We start from the raw sequence: 19,641 nt of genomic DNA on the forward strand, positions 1-19,641 counted from the left end.
TCCTGGAGAACCAGACCTTGAGAAAGGTCTTCCCAGTGGAGCTCCTGGGGCTGGCCTCTGCAGTGTGGGGCGGTCTCCACCCGTTCAGTCCATACATGCACCGGGATGATGGAGCAGTCTGACCTCCTAGTGCTACTGCGCAAGGAAAAGGGCATGGAGAGCTGGCAGCAGAGCGTTTCCAGCGAGCAAGGAAGAGGCAGGCCCTGGGCACCAGAGGAGGGAGAGCCACGAGCTCAGACAGCAACGCCTGTCAGAAGATTTTTTTCAAGGGAAAAAAGAGACTAGGACAGGAGAGCGAGGAACAGCATGCCCAGAGCAAGAAACCAACCTCTTCAAGCTCCTTCAGGCAACAGGCACCTGTGCGAACCCCCTCCGCTTTGCTCCTCATTAAAGGTTTGTCATTACTGCATTACTTTTAATACACTCTTAGAGAAGACCCACACACACACACCCATGCGTGCACACGCACACTCAAAGGGGACCGTTGCCAAAATATACACTATAGACAGAAGAGTCCGTTCACACTATATATATGTACAGAGTCTCTGAGTGCAGCCCGGCAGTGCGTAGCCAGGCTGGGGCTGGGGCTGGGGCACGGGGTGGGCAGGAAGCCCTCAGGGCTTCACGCACTTCCCTTTCTTTTCCCGCCGCTGCAGTTTCCGAAGGCGGCGGGTCCAGGCGTCCCGCCACTGGATGACCAGGCTGTTCTTGTCGGCCATCAGTCCCGGCCGGTCGGTGGAGTTTTCACTGATCCCCATCACCAGGTACTTCTTACTGATCTGGATCTTGGGGCACTTGCAGGACAGGTCCTTCAGGTGGATCCACAGGAAGTTGTCGCCGCGCTTGACCCGCTCGTCGCGGCACTTGTAGACAGAGAGGATGTTGATGGTGAACTTGGCCCAGTTGGCCACCGTCTCCATCTCCAAGATGTTCACTTGGACCACTGAGGGGAAAGAGGGAGAGCCAGGGTGACAGGGATGTGCCGCCTTGGGTGAGGGGGAGGCTGCCACCTCCTGACGGGAGCTGCCCGTCCCCTGGGGAGCAGGAGGGGGCCCTTACCGTAATCCTTCTTGCAGTACTTCTTCATGTTAATCTTGTAGTTGCCTTTGGCTGGTTTGCAGTAGGAGTCGCAGTCTGCAGAGGAGAAGCGGAGGGGTAAGCGTGAGGGTGTGCAGTGCAGCACCGTGCACGGGGTCCTGTCCCACCAAGGAGGAAGGGGCCTTGGAGGTGACACAGGAGGAGCCAGCCTGGGGGGGTTCCCCAAGACTGTGAGCCAGGCCCGGGACTCTGCTAACAAGGGGGTCCCTGAACCTCACTGCACCCCCACAGCTCACACGGACTGGGGAGGGCCCCGCTGAAGCCCCCAAACCGCAGCGCTGAAGCCCCCAAACCGCAGCACTAAAGCCCCAGCAGCTGGGAAGTGAAACCACCTCGGGCAGGCAGTGTCCCCTTCTGTGCCAACAGTGCCGGCGTCCTGCAGGATAAATCGGCTCCGGGGTGGTGGAGGGAGTGTGGGAGGCAAGAGGGGGTGGAAGGACCCCAAGGGAACGTCCGACTGCAGACCGAGGGACAGGGCCTGGATCGTGATCCTCAGGGGCCGGCACAGCTGGGAGCGTCCCCATGGGCAGCCCCCTCTGAGACCCGCTCTTTGTGGGGCCCCAAAGCCCCCAGAAGGATTTGGGGACAGGGGGAACCAGCAGGCAAGGTCACTCCCAGCTGCCCTCAGGCTGACCGAGCGTGGCAGGGAAGGTCACCACGCCGTCCTCCTGTCCTCCCTGCATGTGTAGGAGCACAGAGCATCCCTCCCTCCCTGCAGCATCCCTTCCTGCTGCTCCCCGGCCTCCGGGAGAGGCTCATGTCCTCATGGAGGCTTTTTTTTTTTTTTTTTTTTTTTTTTTCCTGTGCATTTCTAAAGGCCCCAGATTTGCATCTCAAGCAGAGGGAGGGCAGGCCAGGAATGCCTCTCTCCTTCTCCCCAAAGGCTTTGATCCAACAATCGCCCGAAGCAGCCCAGTTCTCCTCCTTTCTTTGCCCCTGCCGTCTTCCTTTGAACATCTCAATTTGTCTCTTTCCAAACGGCACGTTTTTCTAAGCCCATCTTTCTTCCTTTCTCTCCCAGGTTCTCTGTCCGGCTTGGCAGAGCCGGCCCCAGCCCCGGGACGAGCGGGCAGGCTCTGAGCTCTCTTTGTCTGCGGGTTGCCACAGCGATGGCTCGGGATGGAGGCGGGGGACGGGGGGAAACAGCAGCACCCGGTGCCAAGGGCAGGACGGGGGAAGAGGGAAGAAAGAAGCCCAGAAGCACAAACTCGTCCCGAGCTCTGCTGCTCCCCTTTCTGCCCGGCTCTCTTTCGGTGGGGACTTTGTGCCGCCCAGTCCAAATTTGTCAGTGGTAGAAGGGGCTCAGCACAGAGCTGATTCCTGGCGGAGGAGGGGTTCACCCCTGCTTTTCGGCTCAGGCCCCACTGCCGAGCATGTCACCGTGTCACCCCTGCTTCACCACCCCACTGCTGGGCTGGAACGGCCACCCTGTCCCTGTCCCTGTCCCTGTCCCTGTCCCTGTCCCTGTCCCCATCCCCGTCTCAGCAGGTTACCCCAATCCCCAGCACCATGGGTGCAGAGAACTGCCAGGATCACCTGCCCTCTAGAGCTGAGCCTTTCTGTACCAGCATGACTTTTTAACGCCACAAGCTGTAAAGTCATCTATGGGGGCAGAAAAGGCGTTTTGTGGATTGGAGAGTTTTTTTTTTTTTTTTTTAAAGAAATCAAAAGGGTTCCAAGGGAAACGAGGGGAACATAAAAAAAAAAAAAAGGAAGGAGGAGCAGCAGGAGTGATTAATAGCAGCATTCTTCTTGCAGCTCGACAGAGTGCCCGGAGTCGTGGCCACATCCCTGCCCGCGAGCCCAGCGCAGGGACAGAGCTGAGGCCATGGGTGGCTGTGGGGACAGGCCCCAGGGGCATAGCATGCTGCGGCCGGCGGCACGCAGCATCTTCAGAGAGGGCCACGCTTTTAGGTGCCTCTGAAGAGAAAACCCCGCTGGGGCCGCTTTCAGCTCCTTGCAAATCTGGCTAGAGCTGCCTGAGCCAAGCTGCGTTTTCGCAAGGACACGCAGGACCATATGGGCTCGCAGTCCCCCCCGCTGCTGGAGACGGGGCTGGGAGCTGAGCCACGGCAGCAGCCAGCCAGCGCCACACAATGCAGGGCCAGGCGGCAAAAGCAGGCGGCCGCGGGGCACGGAAACCCCACTGGGTCCGGCCCCGGCCACGGCCCTTCCACGGGTCTGCAGCCGCTGGCTCCTGGGCAGAGGAGGGTGGCAGGAACCGGAGCGGCCGGCAGCATCCAGCAGCAGGATGGGTGCTGGATCGGTCCTGAGCCGAGCCCGTGGGGTGATGATGCGCCGGGGGGGCGACGGCGTGCTGGGAGGTGATGAGCTGCGGGACAGCCTTGGCCAACCTGCCAGACCCCCAGCCCTCCCCTGGCTCTGTGCGCAGGAACAAAGGAGAGGAATAAGAGAAGAAAAACAATAACTGCCCTGGGCTCCTGCTCATGATTAACATCATAAAACTGTGATTCTGAAGAGCCAGAAATGGTATGTGAAATTAACGATTTGGGATTTTTTGGGGACATTTAACCTCAGCTTTATGCTGAGGAACATTAGTCAAATATAAAACCAATTTCTGCTCAATTTATGTTAGAAACTTGGGAAAAAAACTAAGACGACCAAGTAACTCGAGGCATTTATTGCCCTTCCTTGCCTCTGCACACAGGACTCCCTCACCACACGTGGGCTGGGTGCAGGGGACAGAAATGACCATGCCAGGGGTGCCGGGTAGGGTCTCATCCCCATGCCTCTCACCTGGACAAGACCGTGGACCACGGTGGGCCCCATCCTCCCATTCTCCATGGGGATACCCACTACCAGGGCATGGGTTGCTGCTCTTCCCACTGCACGCTCTCCGTGATGGCAAAACTGCCAGGAGAACCTGCTGTCAGAGGTTCTCCTGCTATCGCAGCTAGTGGAGAAGCTGCTTTCATGGGCACCTCCCTTGTCCCAGAGCATCCCTCACCTTCCCATCTCCCCTACAGCCCTCCCCATGTGGTGTTACACGTGCTACAAGGATGCAGAAAGGTCCAGTGTAACCCCAATAGCTGCCCTAAGCAGCCAGACCTCCCCTCCCAGCCGCCCTCCTGCCCATCTCTCTGCCATGTCCAGGGCATGCGGAGGGGCCGGGGGTAGCAGAAGCTGTGAATGTGTACCCACACCCCTTGAGATGCTGCTGCAGCCCTGGGACATGCCAATTCCCCACCGAGGTACCGCTGCAGCCCTGGGACAGCCCCCAGCCCCAGCCGGCAGGCATCAGCAATGTGCCCCTCATCCCATTCCGTCCCACGCCTGCGCGGGGGGAGCGCATGAGAGGCGGTGGGTTTGCACATCTGGTTTACTTCGCCTCGCCTTGAAAAAAGAAGGAATATTTTGTTTTAAGAGAGATGTAACTTAATTAGGTGTTACGGCTACAAATCTTTTACTGCTGACTTTGAATTCCTTTAAAGACCTGTTTTGCACTCCACTAGTTTTGTTAATTCTGCTAACAGGGAACAAGATTTTTATTTTTTTTTTCACTAAGTGGAAAATATTTTAGAATAATAACAATAAAAATTACAAGAAATGGACGCAGGACGTTTTGCTGCAGAGCGAGTCTGCGCTTGGGCAGGGATCAAAGCCGGACCTCAGCGGCTGCGAGGGCCCGGGGAATGCGATGCAGGGGATGGGATGACAACGTCAACGCAAAGCCCAGATGTGAGCAGGGCCAGCAGCCGGTGGGGGGGAAGCACCTGAGCAGCAGCAGCCCCGAACAATGCCCCCCTGTTCCTGCGGGCGGCCGCAGCCTGGCACACCTGCTGCTGAGCACGGGAGGGGAGCAGGCTCCGGGGCTCCCAGGGGGGCCAGAGCAGGGGGGTGCGGGCAGCGGGCAGGGGGCAGGGTGTTGGGTGCATTGCCCTGGCCAGCCCCTGGCGGTGTTTGATCCCCCTGAATAGGTCCTGCAGGACCCAGGCTGGGTCCCTGGAGAAGGCCGGGGGCTAAGCGAGCTACTTTGCATTAAAGATATTTGAGCTAGAAGGCAGAAATCTTAAAACAACAAAGCCACAGATAAAACTACAGGCTGTTTAACACAGAGCTGCTCCGCTAAAACAAAGTAAATACCAGGGTCGCTATCAAGTGGCATTTATTTTTATGCAGCTGAAAATATCAGACACAATTCTAAGAATATTCCTACTTATACAGCACTGGAGGGGAGTCACCTTGATTAACTCTGCTCTACGAGTCGCTCTCTGTTTGCAATAAAACTGTCCAAATCCCCTCCATTTTCCTTTTCCCAAAGCCCCTTCTCCAGTGTTCCCAGTTCCCAGTCAGGATCTCCATGGCCAAAAACCAAAACAAGCCAGAGAACAGCCTTGACTTCACTTCCCACCAACCTCCATGAGAAAAACAGAGGAAAGGAAAGAGAAATGCCTGTGCCCAGCCCCTGGCCTTTCTGTGGGGTTGAGTGGAGAGGAGACCCCAAAGGTCCTGGGTGCACCTCCCGGTCCCTGCAGGAGCCAGGCACAGCCCTTGCGGTGCCAGCCCCACTGCCCGAGGAGCAGATATGCCAGGGTGATGGGGGGACAGCTGGGCTGTGCAGGGGGTACTGGGGAAGGGGAGAAGACCCCATTATTACATTGCCCTGCGAGCTGGGGGACCAGCTCAGACCTGGACAGCTTCTCCATGCCTGGACAGAGCATGTCCCATGTCACCATGTCCCTGGGGAGACTCGGCAGTCTGTGCCCGGCATGGGGCTCCTGAGCCAGCCCACGGCCACTCCATGGGCTGGTGAGGGCAGCGAGGCCCTGACAGCTGCTCCCTGTGTTGGCATCCCTGCTTTCACAGCAGCACAGGACCACAGACTGGCCGAGGTGGGAAGGGACCTCTGAAGATCACCCAGTCCAACCCCCTGCCGAGCAGGATCACCTCGAGCATGTTGCGCAAGATCACATCCAGGTGGGTTTTGAATATCTCCAGAGAAGGAGACTGCACAACCTCTCTGGGCAACCTGTCCCAGGGCTCTGACACCCTCCCAGTAAAGATGTGTGCTCGTATTCAGATGGAACCTCCTGTGCTTCAGTTTGTGCCAGTTGCCTCTCGTCCTCTCGCTGGGCACAACTGAAAAGAGACTGGTTCCATCCTCCTGACACCCTCCCCTCAGATATTTATACACACTGATGAGGTCTCCCCTCAGCCTTCTCTTTTCCAGGCTAAACAGGCCCAGTTCTCTCAGCCTGTCCTCATACGACAGCTGCTCCAGTCCCCTGATCATCTTCGTAGCCCTTTCCCTTCCCAGAAGGGACACAGAAACCCCTTCCCTGAGAAAGCCCTGGAAGGTCAGTTGGTCCTTTTCTAGAAATACATATGATTTCCAATCAATTTTTTCACTAAAGGCAAGCCAGTGTCTGGCACAGCGGGTTTGGAGAGCTGTCTTGGCACTCTTCCTGGGTGTCTGGAGGGAGCAGAGGGGGCAGAGGGGGATGTCCCTGGGAAGGGCTGAGGCCAGGGGGTACAGAGCACTTACCCGCAGGTGCCTCTGTGCTGGTGACCAGGGAGGTTGGGTTGATGGCAGGGATCTCTGGAAGAGAAAAGGGGAAGATGTCTTAAAGAAATGGGTCCCCAGCCCTAGGGGAGTAGCCCAGGGCAGCTGCCCCCTCCCTGCCCAGCCTGGGGCAGCCCCTCTTGTCAGTGCCCTTGGGTGGGACCTGGCCTGCATGGGACCTTCTAGCCCTGGCCACCTTGCCAAGGGACTTTGGGTCTGTCTGGAGCCAGGGAGGGCTCTGGGGATGAAGCATAGGCAAGAGCCACCCACAAACATGGTGCAGAGGGGATTTGGTGGATCACCTCCGGGGAGCTCACTAAGAGAGACGACGGACTGGGCGAGCCTGACCTGAATATCACAGGCCATAAAATACCCCTGGAGACACCCAAACCAAGCTTAATAAATTGGGACGAGCTGAGACACTGACACTGCAACCCCAAGAGCCTTGAAATGCTGCTGTGGAGGGGACAGATAGTTTAAACCCTGCTGCCACCTCCAGCAGTGCTAGTGGGTGCTGCAGGGAGGGATGCTGTTCCTCTGGCCTTTGGGGTAGAAGCAGATCCACTGAAGAACAGTGCTTTTGCAGTAGCTTCAGCGCACTCAGGACCTGACCATGCCCAGCTGTGTGTGCAGGTGGAAAGCACAAACCCCAGGGGCCCTCCAGAGCCCCCAGCTGGCAGGATGGATCCGGCCACCCTGCCTCGGCAGGCACCCCAGCCCGTCGGGGGACTCACTGATGCAGGGGGCCACGGGCGAGCGGCTCTGCTGGAAGCCCTTGGCGCAGCGGTTGCAGGTGAGGCCGGTCACACCATCCTTGCACGGGCACTGCCCCGTCGTCTGGTTGCAGGTCTTGCCGGCGGCACCGACCGGGTGGCAGTCACAGGCTGGGTGGGAGAAGGAGGAGAGGCTACGGTTACACGGGAGGCAACGAGTGGCACAAGCCCAGGGCTCAATCGTGGTCCCCTTGGGCAGCCACCGGGCTGCACTGGGCCCAAGCAGCCTCCCTGCCTCTGCTGTACAGGGTGGGCAGGGGAACAGAGGCTGCATGGGGGAGCCCTGGGCTGGGAGGTGGTGGGAGGAGGGCAAGGTGTCCCCAGCTTGGTCTCCAGCCCCCATGGGACAGCGGTGCAGGGCCGAGCTGTGGGGAGAGCCCACGGGGGTGAGGCCCTCCGAGCTGCTCCCCCATGGAGCTGAACCAGCTTGGAGGTTCTGCACGGCCTTGGGCCTTGTTTTGGTTCTAGGATGGTCTGAAGTGGGTCTTCTCAATGCTTCCCAAGCTCATGAGCCCCAACACCTCTCCTGTCTTCTGGAGGAGACCTTCCTGTTTGCTGGAGGACACTGTCCCTACGACTTTCCACCACAGCCTCCCCAGGGGACAAGCCACACCTGACCTGGGTGGAAGTTTGTTTTCCACCCTCAGGATGGATCTGAGGTGGCTCACCGTCACACCACAGGCTCGTAAGCTGGATGATGGACCCACCGGGGCTTGCCCATGAGGAGGGATGTGGGAAGGAGAAGACAACACTCAGTCAGGAGAGGGCCCTCCCATCTGCCAGCCCAGGGCTGGGTCTGGCTATGAGCTGGAGGAGGTTATCTTGGCCTCCATCAGTGTAAGAGTTGAACGTGATTCCAAAGCAAAACAAAAACATCTCCCCCCGCCTGCCCCCGCAGCCCCTCGATGTTATCGTTTCCCTAATTTTCACCAGATGGGGCTGGTCGCAGCACCACGGCACGGCTCCCCGGGCTTCTCCTGCACGGTGAGAAACAAGAGCAAGCGGCCTCTAATGGGGACCAGATGCTGCGCTTCTTATCAGATCCTGGCTGGGGCTGGAAACGGACGTGTTTCTGACAAGGATATTTTGGGGGCTCAGCTGTGATAACAAATGGCAGCGAGTGAGAGGGCCTCGGCGTGACGTGGGGAACACAGGGCCTTTCTTCAGCCACAGACTGCTCCTGCCGGGGCCACGAGCACCTCCACGGGTCCCATGGGCTTGTCCAGCTCTGGGGCAGCCGCCGACAGCCGCCTCGTCAGCGTGCTCCAGCCCCGCGGGGTGAGATGCAAAGCCAGCAGCAAAGTGCTGGGGCCAGGCCATGGTGCTTGGCAGCTCTCCGTCGCTTGCACGTGGCCTGCAGGTTCCTCCGTGCTGGCTCTGCGGGGTCTTGGAGGACACAGGTGCCCTTGACGAGCTGGCAGGTATGGCTGCTCCTGGAGAACGGCCACCACTTTGTCTCTCTTCAACCAGCAAAGGTTTGAATATCTGTCAGCGAGGCTGGGCACAGAGTGCCGACTTCTCTCACCAGCACCTGGCAAAGCCCTGCCGCCCGAGAAGGGCCGTGGCTGCCAGGTGAGCATGGGCATTGCCGCAGGCATTATGGTTCTGCCGCGCACACAGAGAGAGACAGTCCGTGCCCTAGACAATTTACGGCTCAAGGCATGTGTCCAGCAAGGATTTATGTAAGTGCTTAGCTTCACACGTTGTGGATAATCTCCCCGGCTTCGGCAGTGTATTCCTGGTGTAAAGTTTAAGTACGTCCATAAATCTCAGCTCAATCAGGATCCAATTCATCTAGTGGGATCCTCCTTGTGCTGTGAGGAGGCTTCCAATGACTTGACCTTTTACCTGGATCAGCAATCAAGCCAGCTTTGTGCATCCCATGACCACAAGAGATGGCTCTGTCCCAGAAGATTCCTTTGGGAGATGAGTTTTGCCGGAGAAGCCCAAGCTCTGGCCCTTGCTGTGCCCCCACCCCACAATTTCCCGTGGTCCCATGAGGGCTGCCCGCTGCTTCCAGCTACAGGGGCAGCCCCGTCCCCATCCTGTGCTGCTGGCTTCGTGCCTGCTGCCCACGCACTGACCGTGCTGGGTGCCAGGATCCAGCCCATGGTATTGAGTGGCGGAGGGAGTCACTAGCCTGGGGCTTAAGTCATTGAGCTCTATTTGCCAGAAAGCATGTCTTGCACCTAATATTGCGGGTATTTTTGCTTCTTAAGGCTTAGCTGCTGCTGCTTCACCGGTTTTCATTGGAGAAAGCTCACATTTTACAGCTTTGTTTAAATTACGGGGATTAATGCACAGCCATTCTTTATTTGACTTTTCAATTACCACCACTGGATTAATCCTGCAGGTTCTGCGTTTTCCATCCTCCCAGCTTTTCTGCGTCGTGGCATCCAGCAGTGAGGCTGGCTGCTGGCGGCTGGTGGCCGGAGGGATGCTCGCCCCTGCTCGCCCCCAGCTCGCTGGCCGGAGGCCAAGAGCTCCACTTGTGTGCCGTGGGAGGTGCAGGGGTGTGAAATCTGCGCTGAATATTTTTGTGCCCATCTTCAAAACCTGGGCAGACATTGCATCCTAGCAGAAACGAACTGTTTGGACAGTTATTTAATAAAACCGTTTGGGTTTGTTGAAATAAATTATAATGGTTACTGGTCCCTGGGCTAGCATTTCAAGCCCTGAATATGAGCTGAGCTTCATTCCAATGTTTTGCTTCGCTGGGCTGCTCAGCTGCTGCCCTGGACCAGCACTGCAGTGCATGTGAAGATCTTTGCTCAAAGCCCTGGGCTGCAAGGAACAGCCTCCTCGCAGCCTCCAGCTCTGCGCGTGCTTTCCAGATCTGATCTCACAGACCCTGCTTTTCCTTCTCTCCCTTTCCTTTGCAGAAGGATGGCTACTCTGAGCTGCAGGTACACAACGCATCTTTGGCAAAAATGAGCCCAAACCATCCTGTCGCAGCTCCACTGCATGGGGCTGGCAGACCCCAGAGGATACAGGTTCTGTGCAAAGGAGCTCCTGATCCACACCGATCCACTCCTGCATGCGCACGAGGAAGGGGGGAAATGCTCTCTGCTTTGCAAGGGAGGGACAGTCAGAGGAACAGAAGCATGAAGGATTTTATTATTAACTTGGATCCTTGGGGTAGAGCCAGGAGCTGGCTCTACGGAGCCAGGGCACTGCTCTACTGCAAGATCCTCCTCAACATATGCCCCGTAGCGGGGGACGGGCTTTGTGCACATATTCATCTGGCTGGGCTGAGCCTCTGCAGCATTTCAAAACCACTCGCGAGCCCTGCCAGCCCTCAGGAAGCGGCACGCACGGCCTCGGCTGGCAGGAGCCTGCCTCTGGCTTGGCACAGGACCTGCGGGAGGGGTTTGCTCTGCAAGGGGGGCCCTGCCGCAGCCCCCCTCCAGCCCTCTGCAAAGCCGGTGGCTTTGCTTGCTGGTTGGGCGAGGCTGGGTACCGCTCTCCCCTGCCTGATGCCTGGATACGGCAATGCCCGGGCCTCAGCCAGGGGAGGAAATGCACTGACCTCCTCCTGCAGCTTAGTTTCTATGGCCATAAACTGGCCATAAACTGCACCTGTGCAGAAGTGCATCCCCATGGCTGGAGGGCACTTCCCACAGCTCCAAGCACTGCAGGAGGAGTGGAACGTTCCCCGGGAGCCCTGGCATGGGACAGCCTCTACGGGAGGCTATGCGCAGACCGGGGGGAAGCGCTCCGCAAACCTGCACCCAGCTCTCACACCCACACATCAAGGCTGGGCCATGCTCAGCTGCCTTCCTGTCTCCAGCATCTAGCCAAATCCTGCTTCTTTAACTTTTTTTTTTTTATTTTTTTTATTTTTTCTGTAAGTGCTCTCTTCCCTGGTTGGAACAGAAAATGGGAGCTCAGTGCACAGGAGAGGGTGGTGCTGGGGACCCCAGCCCCAACAGGGAGGGAAAAGCCTGCAAGGCTTCCACTTTACCTGGGATTTTATCAGACAATTATGGTAGAAAAGCTGGAAGGAGACGGAGACCAGGGAGGCAGAAACCCTTCCTTTGGTGGGGAGGACCATTCCTGCTCACAAAGGATGCTCGGCGACCTGTGGCAGAGGCAGCGCCGCCGCCCTGGTGCCCTGGTGCCCATTGGGGTGAGCCATGCCTGCCCCAAAACCCCGGTACTTGAGCAGCCCCATGCTGAAATCCTGTTTTCCCCAGCCCCGGTGCCCAAAGCTCCTCTTGCTGCCACAGGGGCTGCAGGGACTGGTACCGAGCAGGAGCAAATGCAGCCCCATCCACAGCCCGGGTGGGAGAAGTGCGCATGTGTGCCGGGCATGGGGGAGAGCAGCCGGGCTGGGGGGGCTTCGCCGCGGCTCTGGTTCAGGCAGCCCCCTCCCTGCCCCTCCGGAGGAAATGACTCAGGGCTTTTCCACGAAACCGCAGGCTGACAAGCTTGCCGCCTGCCTGGCTGCTCCTGCACACAGAGATCGCTTGCCTGGGGATGTGGGGGGCACCCCCAGGGACGGGGGTGCTGAGCGCAGCGCTGGCATGGGGGAAATCCTGACGGAAAGGGTGACAGTGCTGAAGCAGGAGCTGGGTCTGCTGCCATCCGCCTCGTCCCGCAGCCGCTCAGAGTCATGGCCTCGGTCAGTGCCACGACTTTTCTGCAAAGGAGCTGAATTTCTGGAATAATGGGACACTGCTGGCAGCGGGAAAATTGGGGGCTGTCCCCAGCGGGGACCCTCGGGGTGTGCCCAGTGCTCCCCAGGAGCGGGGCGCAAGCTGTGTTGGGGTGATACAGACCCTTGGGGTGTGCAGCTTGCCCTGTCTCCTCCTCTTCCTCTCTCCCTCTGTTACCTGGAGGGTGCTGGCACATGGCATGGCTTTGGGACCTGGCTGCCACTTGGCACGAGCCCTGCCAACAGGAAACCCTTGTGGCCCAGGGGCTCAGAAGTGGGGGCTGCCATGCCCAAAGCTGTTTTTCCTTTGATTTGTTGTCCAAAAGCCCCAGAGAGAACAAGGCTGGGGAAAAGCCAGGGCAGCTCACACAGCATGAGCAATGAAAGGGTTTTACCTGTGGCGTCCCTGGATGCACCCCGGCCCCAAATGAGCCCAACCTACAAATGGCACCAGTGCACCGGGGAGGGGAGCCCTGTGAGCCAAATTCTTCACTTCTGCGGCCACAGGGTCGCTGCTCAACACCAGCTCCAGCAGCCATGTAGGCCCTACATAAACACACACAGACCTGGCCAGCGCTCGCCTGCTCTGAGGGTGCTTCATAAGCCAGGGAAGGCACCGTTCCCGTGAAACCCTCCCTGTCCCCAGCACACGCAGGGAAGCAGCTTCTACTGCTATCTGCACGGCACAGTGCTGGTGCCAGAGGGGAAGCTGCACTCCCTTCCGGGAGATACTTGCAATCTCAGCTGGAAAAAAAGGGATCAGGGGTTAGTTCCTGGCCTCGGAGAAGCCATGGCAGAGCCTGCTGGTGGGGCCAGCGTGTCAGCCTGCGTGCCAGCAGTCCACGGAGACGGTCAAGGTGTTTTGTCATCCGATGGTCTCTGGTGAAACCATTGTTTGGAGGCTCCGCAGAGGAAAGAGGATGGATAAGGCAGGCCAGATGGGAGAGGTGAGGTCTGGGTTTGGCACAGGCCGGGATCTGTGAGGCCAGGCTGCATCTCTCTGGCTTGGATCAGCGTGGCTCCGGGCTGGCTCAGGGACAAGCCACCCTGCCCATCGGTGCCTGGGCTGTGCTGCTCAGCACCCCCGAAACAGGCCCAGAGAGCCACTGCATCACCAACACCCATGCCACGGGGCCCTGCAGTGCAGCAGGGAGATGGAAATCACCACCAGCATCGCCCCAGCCATCCGAAGGTGAGGAAGCACTGCAAGTCCTTTTGTGAAACAGCCTGAAGGCATCCACACGTATCTACAGCCAAGACTATGCTGGCGTCAGAGACCAAACCCCAGCAAATCCCAGCACACCTCCTCCAGCGCCTGCCCAGCTCAGCATCTCTCCATCACTGACCACCAGTGGCTGTACCCGCAGTCACAACAGGGCCAAGAGGTCAAACCCTCGCGGGGTCGGGGGCTCCCCTGAGCTGCCTGCTCCTGCGGGCCATCCTCCCCACCCCTTGGGGGTCTGGGAGCCTGCAGAGATGCTCGGCTCAAAGCCATTCCCTGCCCGGTGCCCCTGGGGAGGCAGAGACGTCCTGGCTCACCTTTGCAGGCCTTGCGGTCCGTGATGGACTTGCTGAGGTCGCGGTAGAAGCCCTCCTTGCAGTAGTGGCAGTGGCGCCCCGCGGTGTTGTGCCGGCAGTTGAGGCAGACCCCTCCGCTCTTCCTGCCCGACAGCTTGTACAGCTCCATGTTGAAGCGGCAGCGCCGCGCGTGCAGGTTGCAGTTGCAGGCTGCAAGGGAAGGGGAGGGTGAGGCAGAGGCGCAGGCAGGTGCAACCTGTCCTCGCCCCATACACCGAGGGGGGCGGCTTGCCTCAGTGCTCCTGTGCGCTGCGTGCCCTGAGTTGGGACCCCTCCGGGTGGTCCCCAGAACGGTGGCTGTCCCTGCAGGTGCTTGGCCCTCTCCATCCGCACAAAAATGCTGGCGTGGCTTTTATCCAGTGGGGTCCCACTTCCTAAGAGCTGGGACTGGCTGTCTGCTAGGATGTCTGCCTGGGATCCTGCCCAAGAATCCAAACAGGGCGCTGGGAGAGGTGACTGACCCCGTGTGCGTGGCACGGACCCCACGATGCGGCTCCGTGTGCCACGCATGGGAGCAGCTCTGCCTGCTGCCAGGCAGGAGGAGCAAACACAGCTCAAATCCGTGGGGAGGAGGTGGCGGCAGGGCTGACCAAAACGTCGGAGCCCACCAGTCAGGCTGCGGGCCCCCGCTGGTCCCCGGCTGGGCCACAGAGGTGGGGAGCAGGGTAAGCAGGACTCGGCACAGCCGGCCCCAACGTGCCGTCCAGATGTGCAGCATCCTCCGCCCCACGGGGCCGGGGCTGGGAGGTCAGCGCAGAGACGGGGCACGTGTAGGGATGGAACACGGGGGGGACTCAGCTGAAGGCGGGACGGAGGGACGGGTGCAGCAGGGCAGGGGGTGTCCAGCAGCACCAGCTGGGCACCTGCAGCCCTGCTGTCCCCTCTTTCTGTCCCCGTGGGCGGCAGCCCCCGCTGCACAGCGCTGCCCCCTCCCCAGCAGCCAGAGCCCAGCCGCTCCGCAGACCACCCTCCTCGTGCCGCGCTGCTGCAGCACAGCACGGAGCAGTGCCGGGTGCCAGCCCCAGCACCAGCAGCAGAGCCCCCAGGCTGCTTTTTGTTAGGGCTCTGCCCTGTGTGCACACGTGCACACACACAGGAGCCCACGTAGTGACGCGCGCACGGGCATGCACATACAGGTGTGCACGAGCAGAGGCGCACACACGCTCATGTGCACATTTACATGCACGTGTGCACATGCAAATGTGTGCATGTTCCCTCACGTGTGCACACATCCATGCTTACAGCACAAGCACGTGCACAAGTGTGCATGCTCATACGTGCACATTTACACACTTGCTGTGTGCATGTATACATACAGACACACAAACATGCACGCACAGATGCTTGCACGTGCCTCCCCCCCCGCCCCCACGAGCATGCTGATGTGAACACACACACGTTATTTCTTTCATTAGCCACAGGAACCATGAAGAACCCCCCCGCCCGATTCCACGTGTGTGAGATAAAAAGGAAAAGCAGTGCCAGTTCCTGTTTAACACTCTCACAAAAAGATAATGGGAACAAGATTTCCTTCAGCGAAACGTGGCGCCCGCCCCCAGCCCCCTCCCCGTGCTGGTAAATTGAGGCTGGGTGAGAGTTTTTCCAGGCGTACTGTGAAATTCATTAACATGTCAGCCCAGATTTAACTGCTGGGCCTGCTTGTCGTTTGTGTGAAGTTTCCCCCGCTCACCCCCCCGGGGCCGCCTGCCCACCACACCGCCGGGAGCACGCTGAGAGCTTCAGCCCGTGCAGATCAAACGGCCGCCGGCCGCCTCGCCCCCCACCCTGCTCGCCCGGCCAGAGACCGTGCGGGAGGAGAGCAGCAGCGAACCCCAGCCTGGGAGCCCTCTTGGAGGCTTAAAGGAGTTGAGCAAAAGCCTGTCCCCAGCCTCGGCACAGGAAAGCCTTTGCATGCTCAAACCTCAAACCTCAGCTCCCCCTAAGTTATGAGATTAGTGTAAAAATCACATGGCAGGCACAAAAGCAACACTTTGGCAAGGCAGAAGGTGCCTTTTGGGGTTTGTGCCTTTTGAGGTCACTTTTTTTTTCCCCAGTGCTGGTGAGATACGGACACTTTTGAAGCAAATTCTCACATGTGGCTGGATGCTGGGGTGTGACGCCTGAAGAAAGCAGAAACATTGCTGGGTGGTGGGGGTGCTGCTGGCACGGTGGGGATGGGGCTGCACCAGGGATGGGGCTGCACCAGGGATGTGGTGTGCAGAGGAGCAGTTCTGGGGGTAAAGGGACCTCGTTCCTGCCTTGCTGCACTCCGGGAAGGAAGCGCAGTCGGACGGCAGCTTTGCTACCCACCGTGCAGGGTAAGGGCTGTGCCCCCGCAAGCTCCCTGCGCGCTCTGGGGAAGCGGAGGGGATGTGAGGGGTGGCAGAGGAGGAAGGTCAGGTAAATGATTCTCCACTCGTCACGGGTCCCTCTCTGCCCGTTTAATTGGTGATGGAGTAACTGGCCCGGCCTTTTTGCGTCGTGGCTGGCACCGCCAGCGGCTGGCTTGCTGCCCGGCTGCCCTGCTGGCATGTCCCCACCAGCCCCAGGGCCACCACTCTGCAGCCACGGGGCAGCACGGCTGCGGTGGCGCTGCCAGCACGGGGGGCCACCAGGAGCTGCCCTGAGGGCACGGGGGTGGCAGGGGCTATGGGGGGGGCTCAGTACAGAGATTTGGCTGGGTTTGGCCACGCCAGGATGGGGACGGGCGCACAGCACAGCACCCCCACGACAGGCACCCAGCACTGGTCAGAGCAGAAGGGTCCCCCCTCATACTGGGCTAAAAACTTGTGCTGTTCCTCAGCGCTGACTTGGTTGCAAGCTCTGTCTGTCTCCTGTTAATCACTAATTAAAGGCTTGAATGTTCCCTGCTGTTTGGGGTATTAATAAGATTTTAATTGCACAGTTTGGGGCTAATTACGTGGTAGTTCGCTTCCGCCCTTGTACAGTATGCCCAATTAAACAATCATATGATCAATTAAACAATCACAAGATCTAATAATTTGCAATAATAGACTAATTAAACGCCAACACCTTGCAATAGAGCAGCCTCCTGTCCTCCTTTTGATGGTTTTGAACCTCTGCCCGGGCCCCAGCCACCCCGCCACCTCCTCCTCTCCCCAGCAGGAGCCAACAGCGGAGCCTGGGGTGGGGGGCATGGGGCTGGGAACCCAGCCGGGGGCACAGCACGGGCAGCAGGCACGTGGTGGGTGCTGGTGCTGTGGGGCACGAGGGGGCTGGCCGCCCCCACGAGCTCCCTGGGAGTAATTAGTTCACGGAGCTGGCTCAGCGAAACCCTAGACCGGCCGCCGCTGCCAACCCGCAGCGGATTCGAGCTACGCCCCTGCTTTGGCTGGAGGGGCGCCCAGCCGGGAGGCAAGGCTGCACCTCGCCCCCGGGAGGGGGATCGGGGCCAGGGGAGTCCCTCTGCGCTCCCACTGCCCACACGCGGGCAGGGAAGAGCCCTGCCCAGGGGGCTTGGGACACGCCTGGGGACAGGGCTGGGGCTGGGAGAAGCAGCTGGGGAAAGTGCTCGGGGAGAGGGGCCGGGGGCTTGTGGCTGGGCTGCCAGGAAGCAGGAGGAGAGGAGGAATCCCACAGCCGGGAGGGGACGAGGCTGAGCCACCCCAGCCCGTCCCAGGAGCGGGGCACACAAGTGCTGATCCCCTGCACCGCAGCCGGACGCCTCGTCCCTGCTTGTGGCACCAGTGTGAAACAGCCCAGGCCAGGATGCTGGGCTTAAAAAGCGGATTTATCAGGGAATTTTGCATCGGGAGCACTGAGATAAAAACAAGAAATAAAATATACATGGGAAGGGGGCAGAGGAAATGGGTGAAGCATCGGGGAGCCTGCAAATTCCACCACCACTTTGGAGACTGGCATTTTTGGGCACTGACATCCTGGACTGATGTCCTCATCCCCCAGCCACTCTGCTGCCGGGCCTGAAGCGAAAGGACCGCGGTCCTCCCAGGACTGTGCAGCCCCTTCCCACGGAGCCCCGGATCAAAGTGAGCCCCGAGCATTGTCCCTGTGCTCCGTGGGGTGGATCCTGCTCGTGGAGCAAGGTCTCCCCTTTGTGCCGCGGCAGTGACAATGGGAACAAGAGCTCCGGCATTACCAGCGAGTGGATCAATTACTTCCAGTGGCTGCCTTGCGCTAATCTGCTCCCCCCTGCCTTGGGGACAGCCTCCTGGCACGGGGCCGTGCACCCTGCAGCACGGGGCTGGTGCCTCGCCCTTTGGCCAAGCTGCTGCATCCCTCTCGTCAGCCTGGCTGCGACATCCCCAAATCCGTTTCCCAAAGTGCCATTCCCCCCTGTAACCGCGCGGCACGGCGGCGTCCCCCTCCCCACGAACACCACAGCACCACAACGGGGCACGCTCTGCGCCAGTGCCCAGATCTCAGGCTGCGAGGACTGTTCTTCCTCCGCACTTCCCGGCACCAGCCACCAGCAGAAATTCTCGTGGAATAAGAAAAGCACAATCCACGGGAACCCCGCGGGCTTCCCCGAAACAAGCAGCCGCCTGCCTAGGCCTCCATCCTCCTCTGAAACCAGGGGCTACGTCAGCCTCTGTGCAAAGTCCCAGGAAAGCAGGGAGGGGTTCTCCCGGGTCTGGTTATTTGTCCCCAGCCCCAGACGCGTGCGTGGCCATCCCAGCATCACAGCGTGGAGCAGGACGGCTGCTCGTCCCCAGCCCAGAGCAGCCAGAGGCTCCTGTGCACAGAGCCCTCCATCCCTGCCCCTCTGATGGCTTGGAGCTGCCAGGCTCCAGGCGCACCTTCTTCCTCCTCCTCCTCCTCCTCCTCCTCCTTCGCCACCACAGGGCAGAGCGGGGCTGGGGCGCAGGACGGAGTCAGAAACCCCGCGGTCTGGGCCGAGCAAAGGGAACTTCCCGGGCGGCCTCTCCTTTTAATTGGTGCTAATTGCTGCGTCTGTTCGTGCTGGCTGGGGAGATGTCATTGTTGAAAGGCACAGAGGGGAAGGCTCGGGGAGCTAATCCAGCTTTCAGCCGCTAAGCCCTTTGGAGGCGTGTGATGGAGAAGCTCTTTCAGGTCCCTTCAGAGAGGGCACAAAGCCCGAGAGGGGAAAGTGAGAAAGAAGGGGATCGAATCAACAGGAAAAAACACTTTCACACGCAGCTTGGCTACGGGCTTTTGTGTGTGGGGCTTGTCAGGGTGTCTTGAAGGGACCGCTCTGCGCCCCCACCTCCTCCCTGCCTTTCTTTTCTCTCCTTCGATTATCTTTTCAGCCCCATCTGCCAAAACGGTGACCTGGATGGGGGCAGGGAGGGCTGCAGCGGGGATGTGCAGGAGCAAGGCCTCACACGGGACCCCCTGCCCCAGCCAAGGATGGCCGGGAGCTTCGCTAGCGCTCCCCCAGCCCCAGAGCCTTCCCCCGTGTCTCAGGCCGGGGTCTGCTCCAGTTTAACCCCCCCTGGAGCTGGCAGAGCCTCCTCTGCTCGGCTGCATCACTCAAACAGAGGGCACGGTGCCGACGATGCGCCCCGGGATCCCACGACTCCAGACACCGGGGTAGGGGCTGGGGTCCTCCTTTTGGCCCTCACCTGAGCCGTCCCCAGCCACACCTACAGGCACTGAGGGCAGGGTGGGGAGCAGAGGCGGTTTCCAAGTTTTGCTCCAAAACTCGTCTTTCTGAGACAAATGGGGAAGCACCGGAGCTGACACATTCCCACAGGGCACGAGGTGTTTTTAAAGCATCAGCTCAGACGCTTCATTTGAATCGACTGCCTTTTTAGCCATTCTCAGAAGAAATCCTCCGCAACACATATATATTTAAGCCGACAGCTGGGATCTCAACAAGACATCGATCACAAATACTAACAAGTCCCTCTGACCTCTGGCACATCCAGTGAGCCTTTCAGGGACTGATTGATGGTACGGCTTCCCTTGTCTCCATCCTCCTGCCACCCCCTGGGACCTGGGCTCTGGTCCAGGCAGAGCGAGAGGTTGTTCCCCCCTCTCCCAGGGCTTTGCAGGGCTCTGGCATCCCT

At 59.5% G+C, this 19,641-nt stretch overlaps 1 protein-coding gene across 2 annotated transcripts in view; it reads right to left on the bottom strand.

Annotated features, from left to right (window-relative positions):
• Positions 1-516: 516 nt before the first annotated feature.
• NTN3 (netrin 3) overlaps positions 517-19,641 on the bottom strand; it is a 30,245-nt gene continuing 11,120 nt past the window's right edge. For both annotated transcript variants that reach the window (XM_083799928.1, XM_083799927.1), the window contains exons 3-7: positions 13,592-13,780; positions 7,357-7,506; positions 6,605-6,658; positions 1,060-1,134; positions 517-943 (exon numbers count right to left, since the gene is read on the bottom strand). In XM_083799928.1, coding sequence (XP_083656054.1) covers positions 615-943; positions 1,060-1,134; positions 6,605-6,658; positions 7,357-7,506; positions 13,592-13,780 — 797 coding nt within the window. In that variant the 3' untranslated portion in view covers positions 517-614. The remainder of the gene's footprint in view (positions 944-1,059; positions 1,135-6,604; positions 6,659-7,356; positions 7,507-13,591; positions 13,781-19,641) is intronic.

Source organism: Anser anser, assembly GCF_964211835.1.
Source record: "Anser anser genome assembly, chromosome: 15".
NCBI lineage: Eukaryota > Metazoa > Chordata > Aves > Anseriformes > Anatidae > Anser > Anser anser.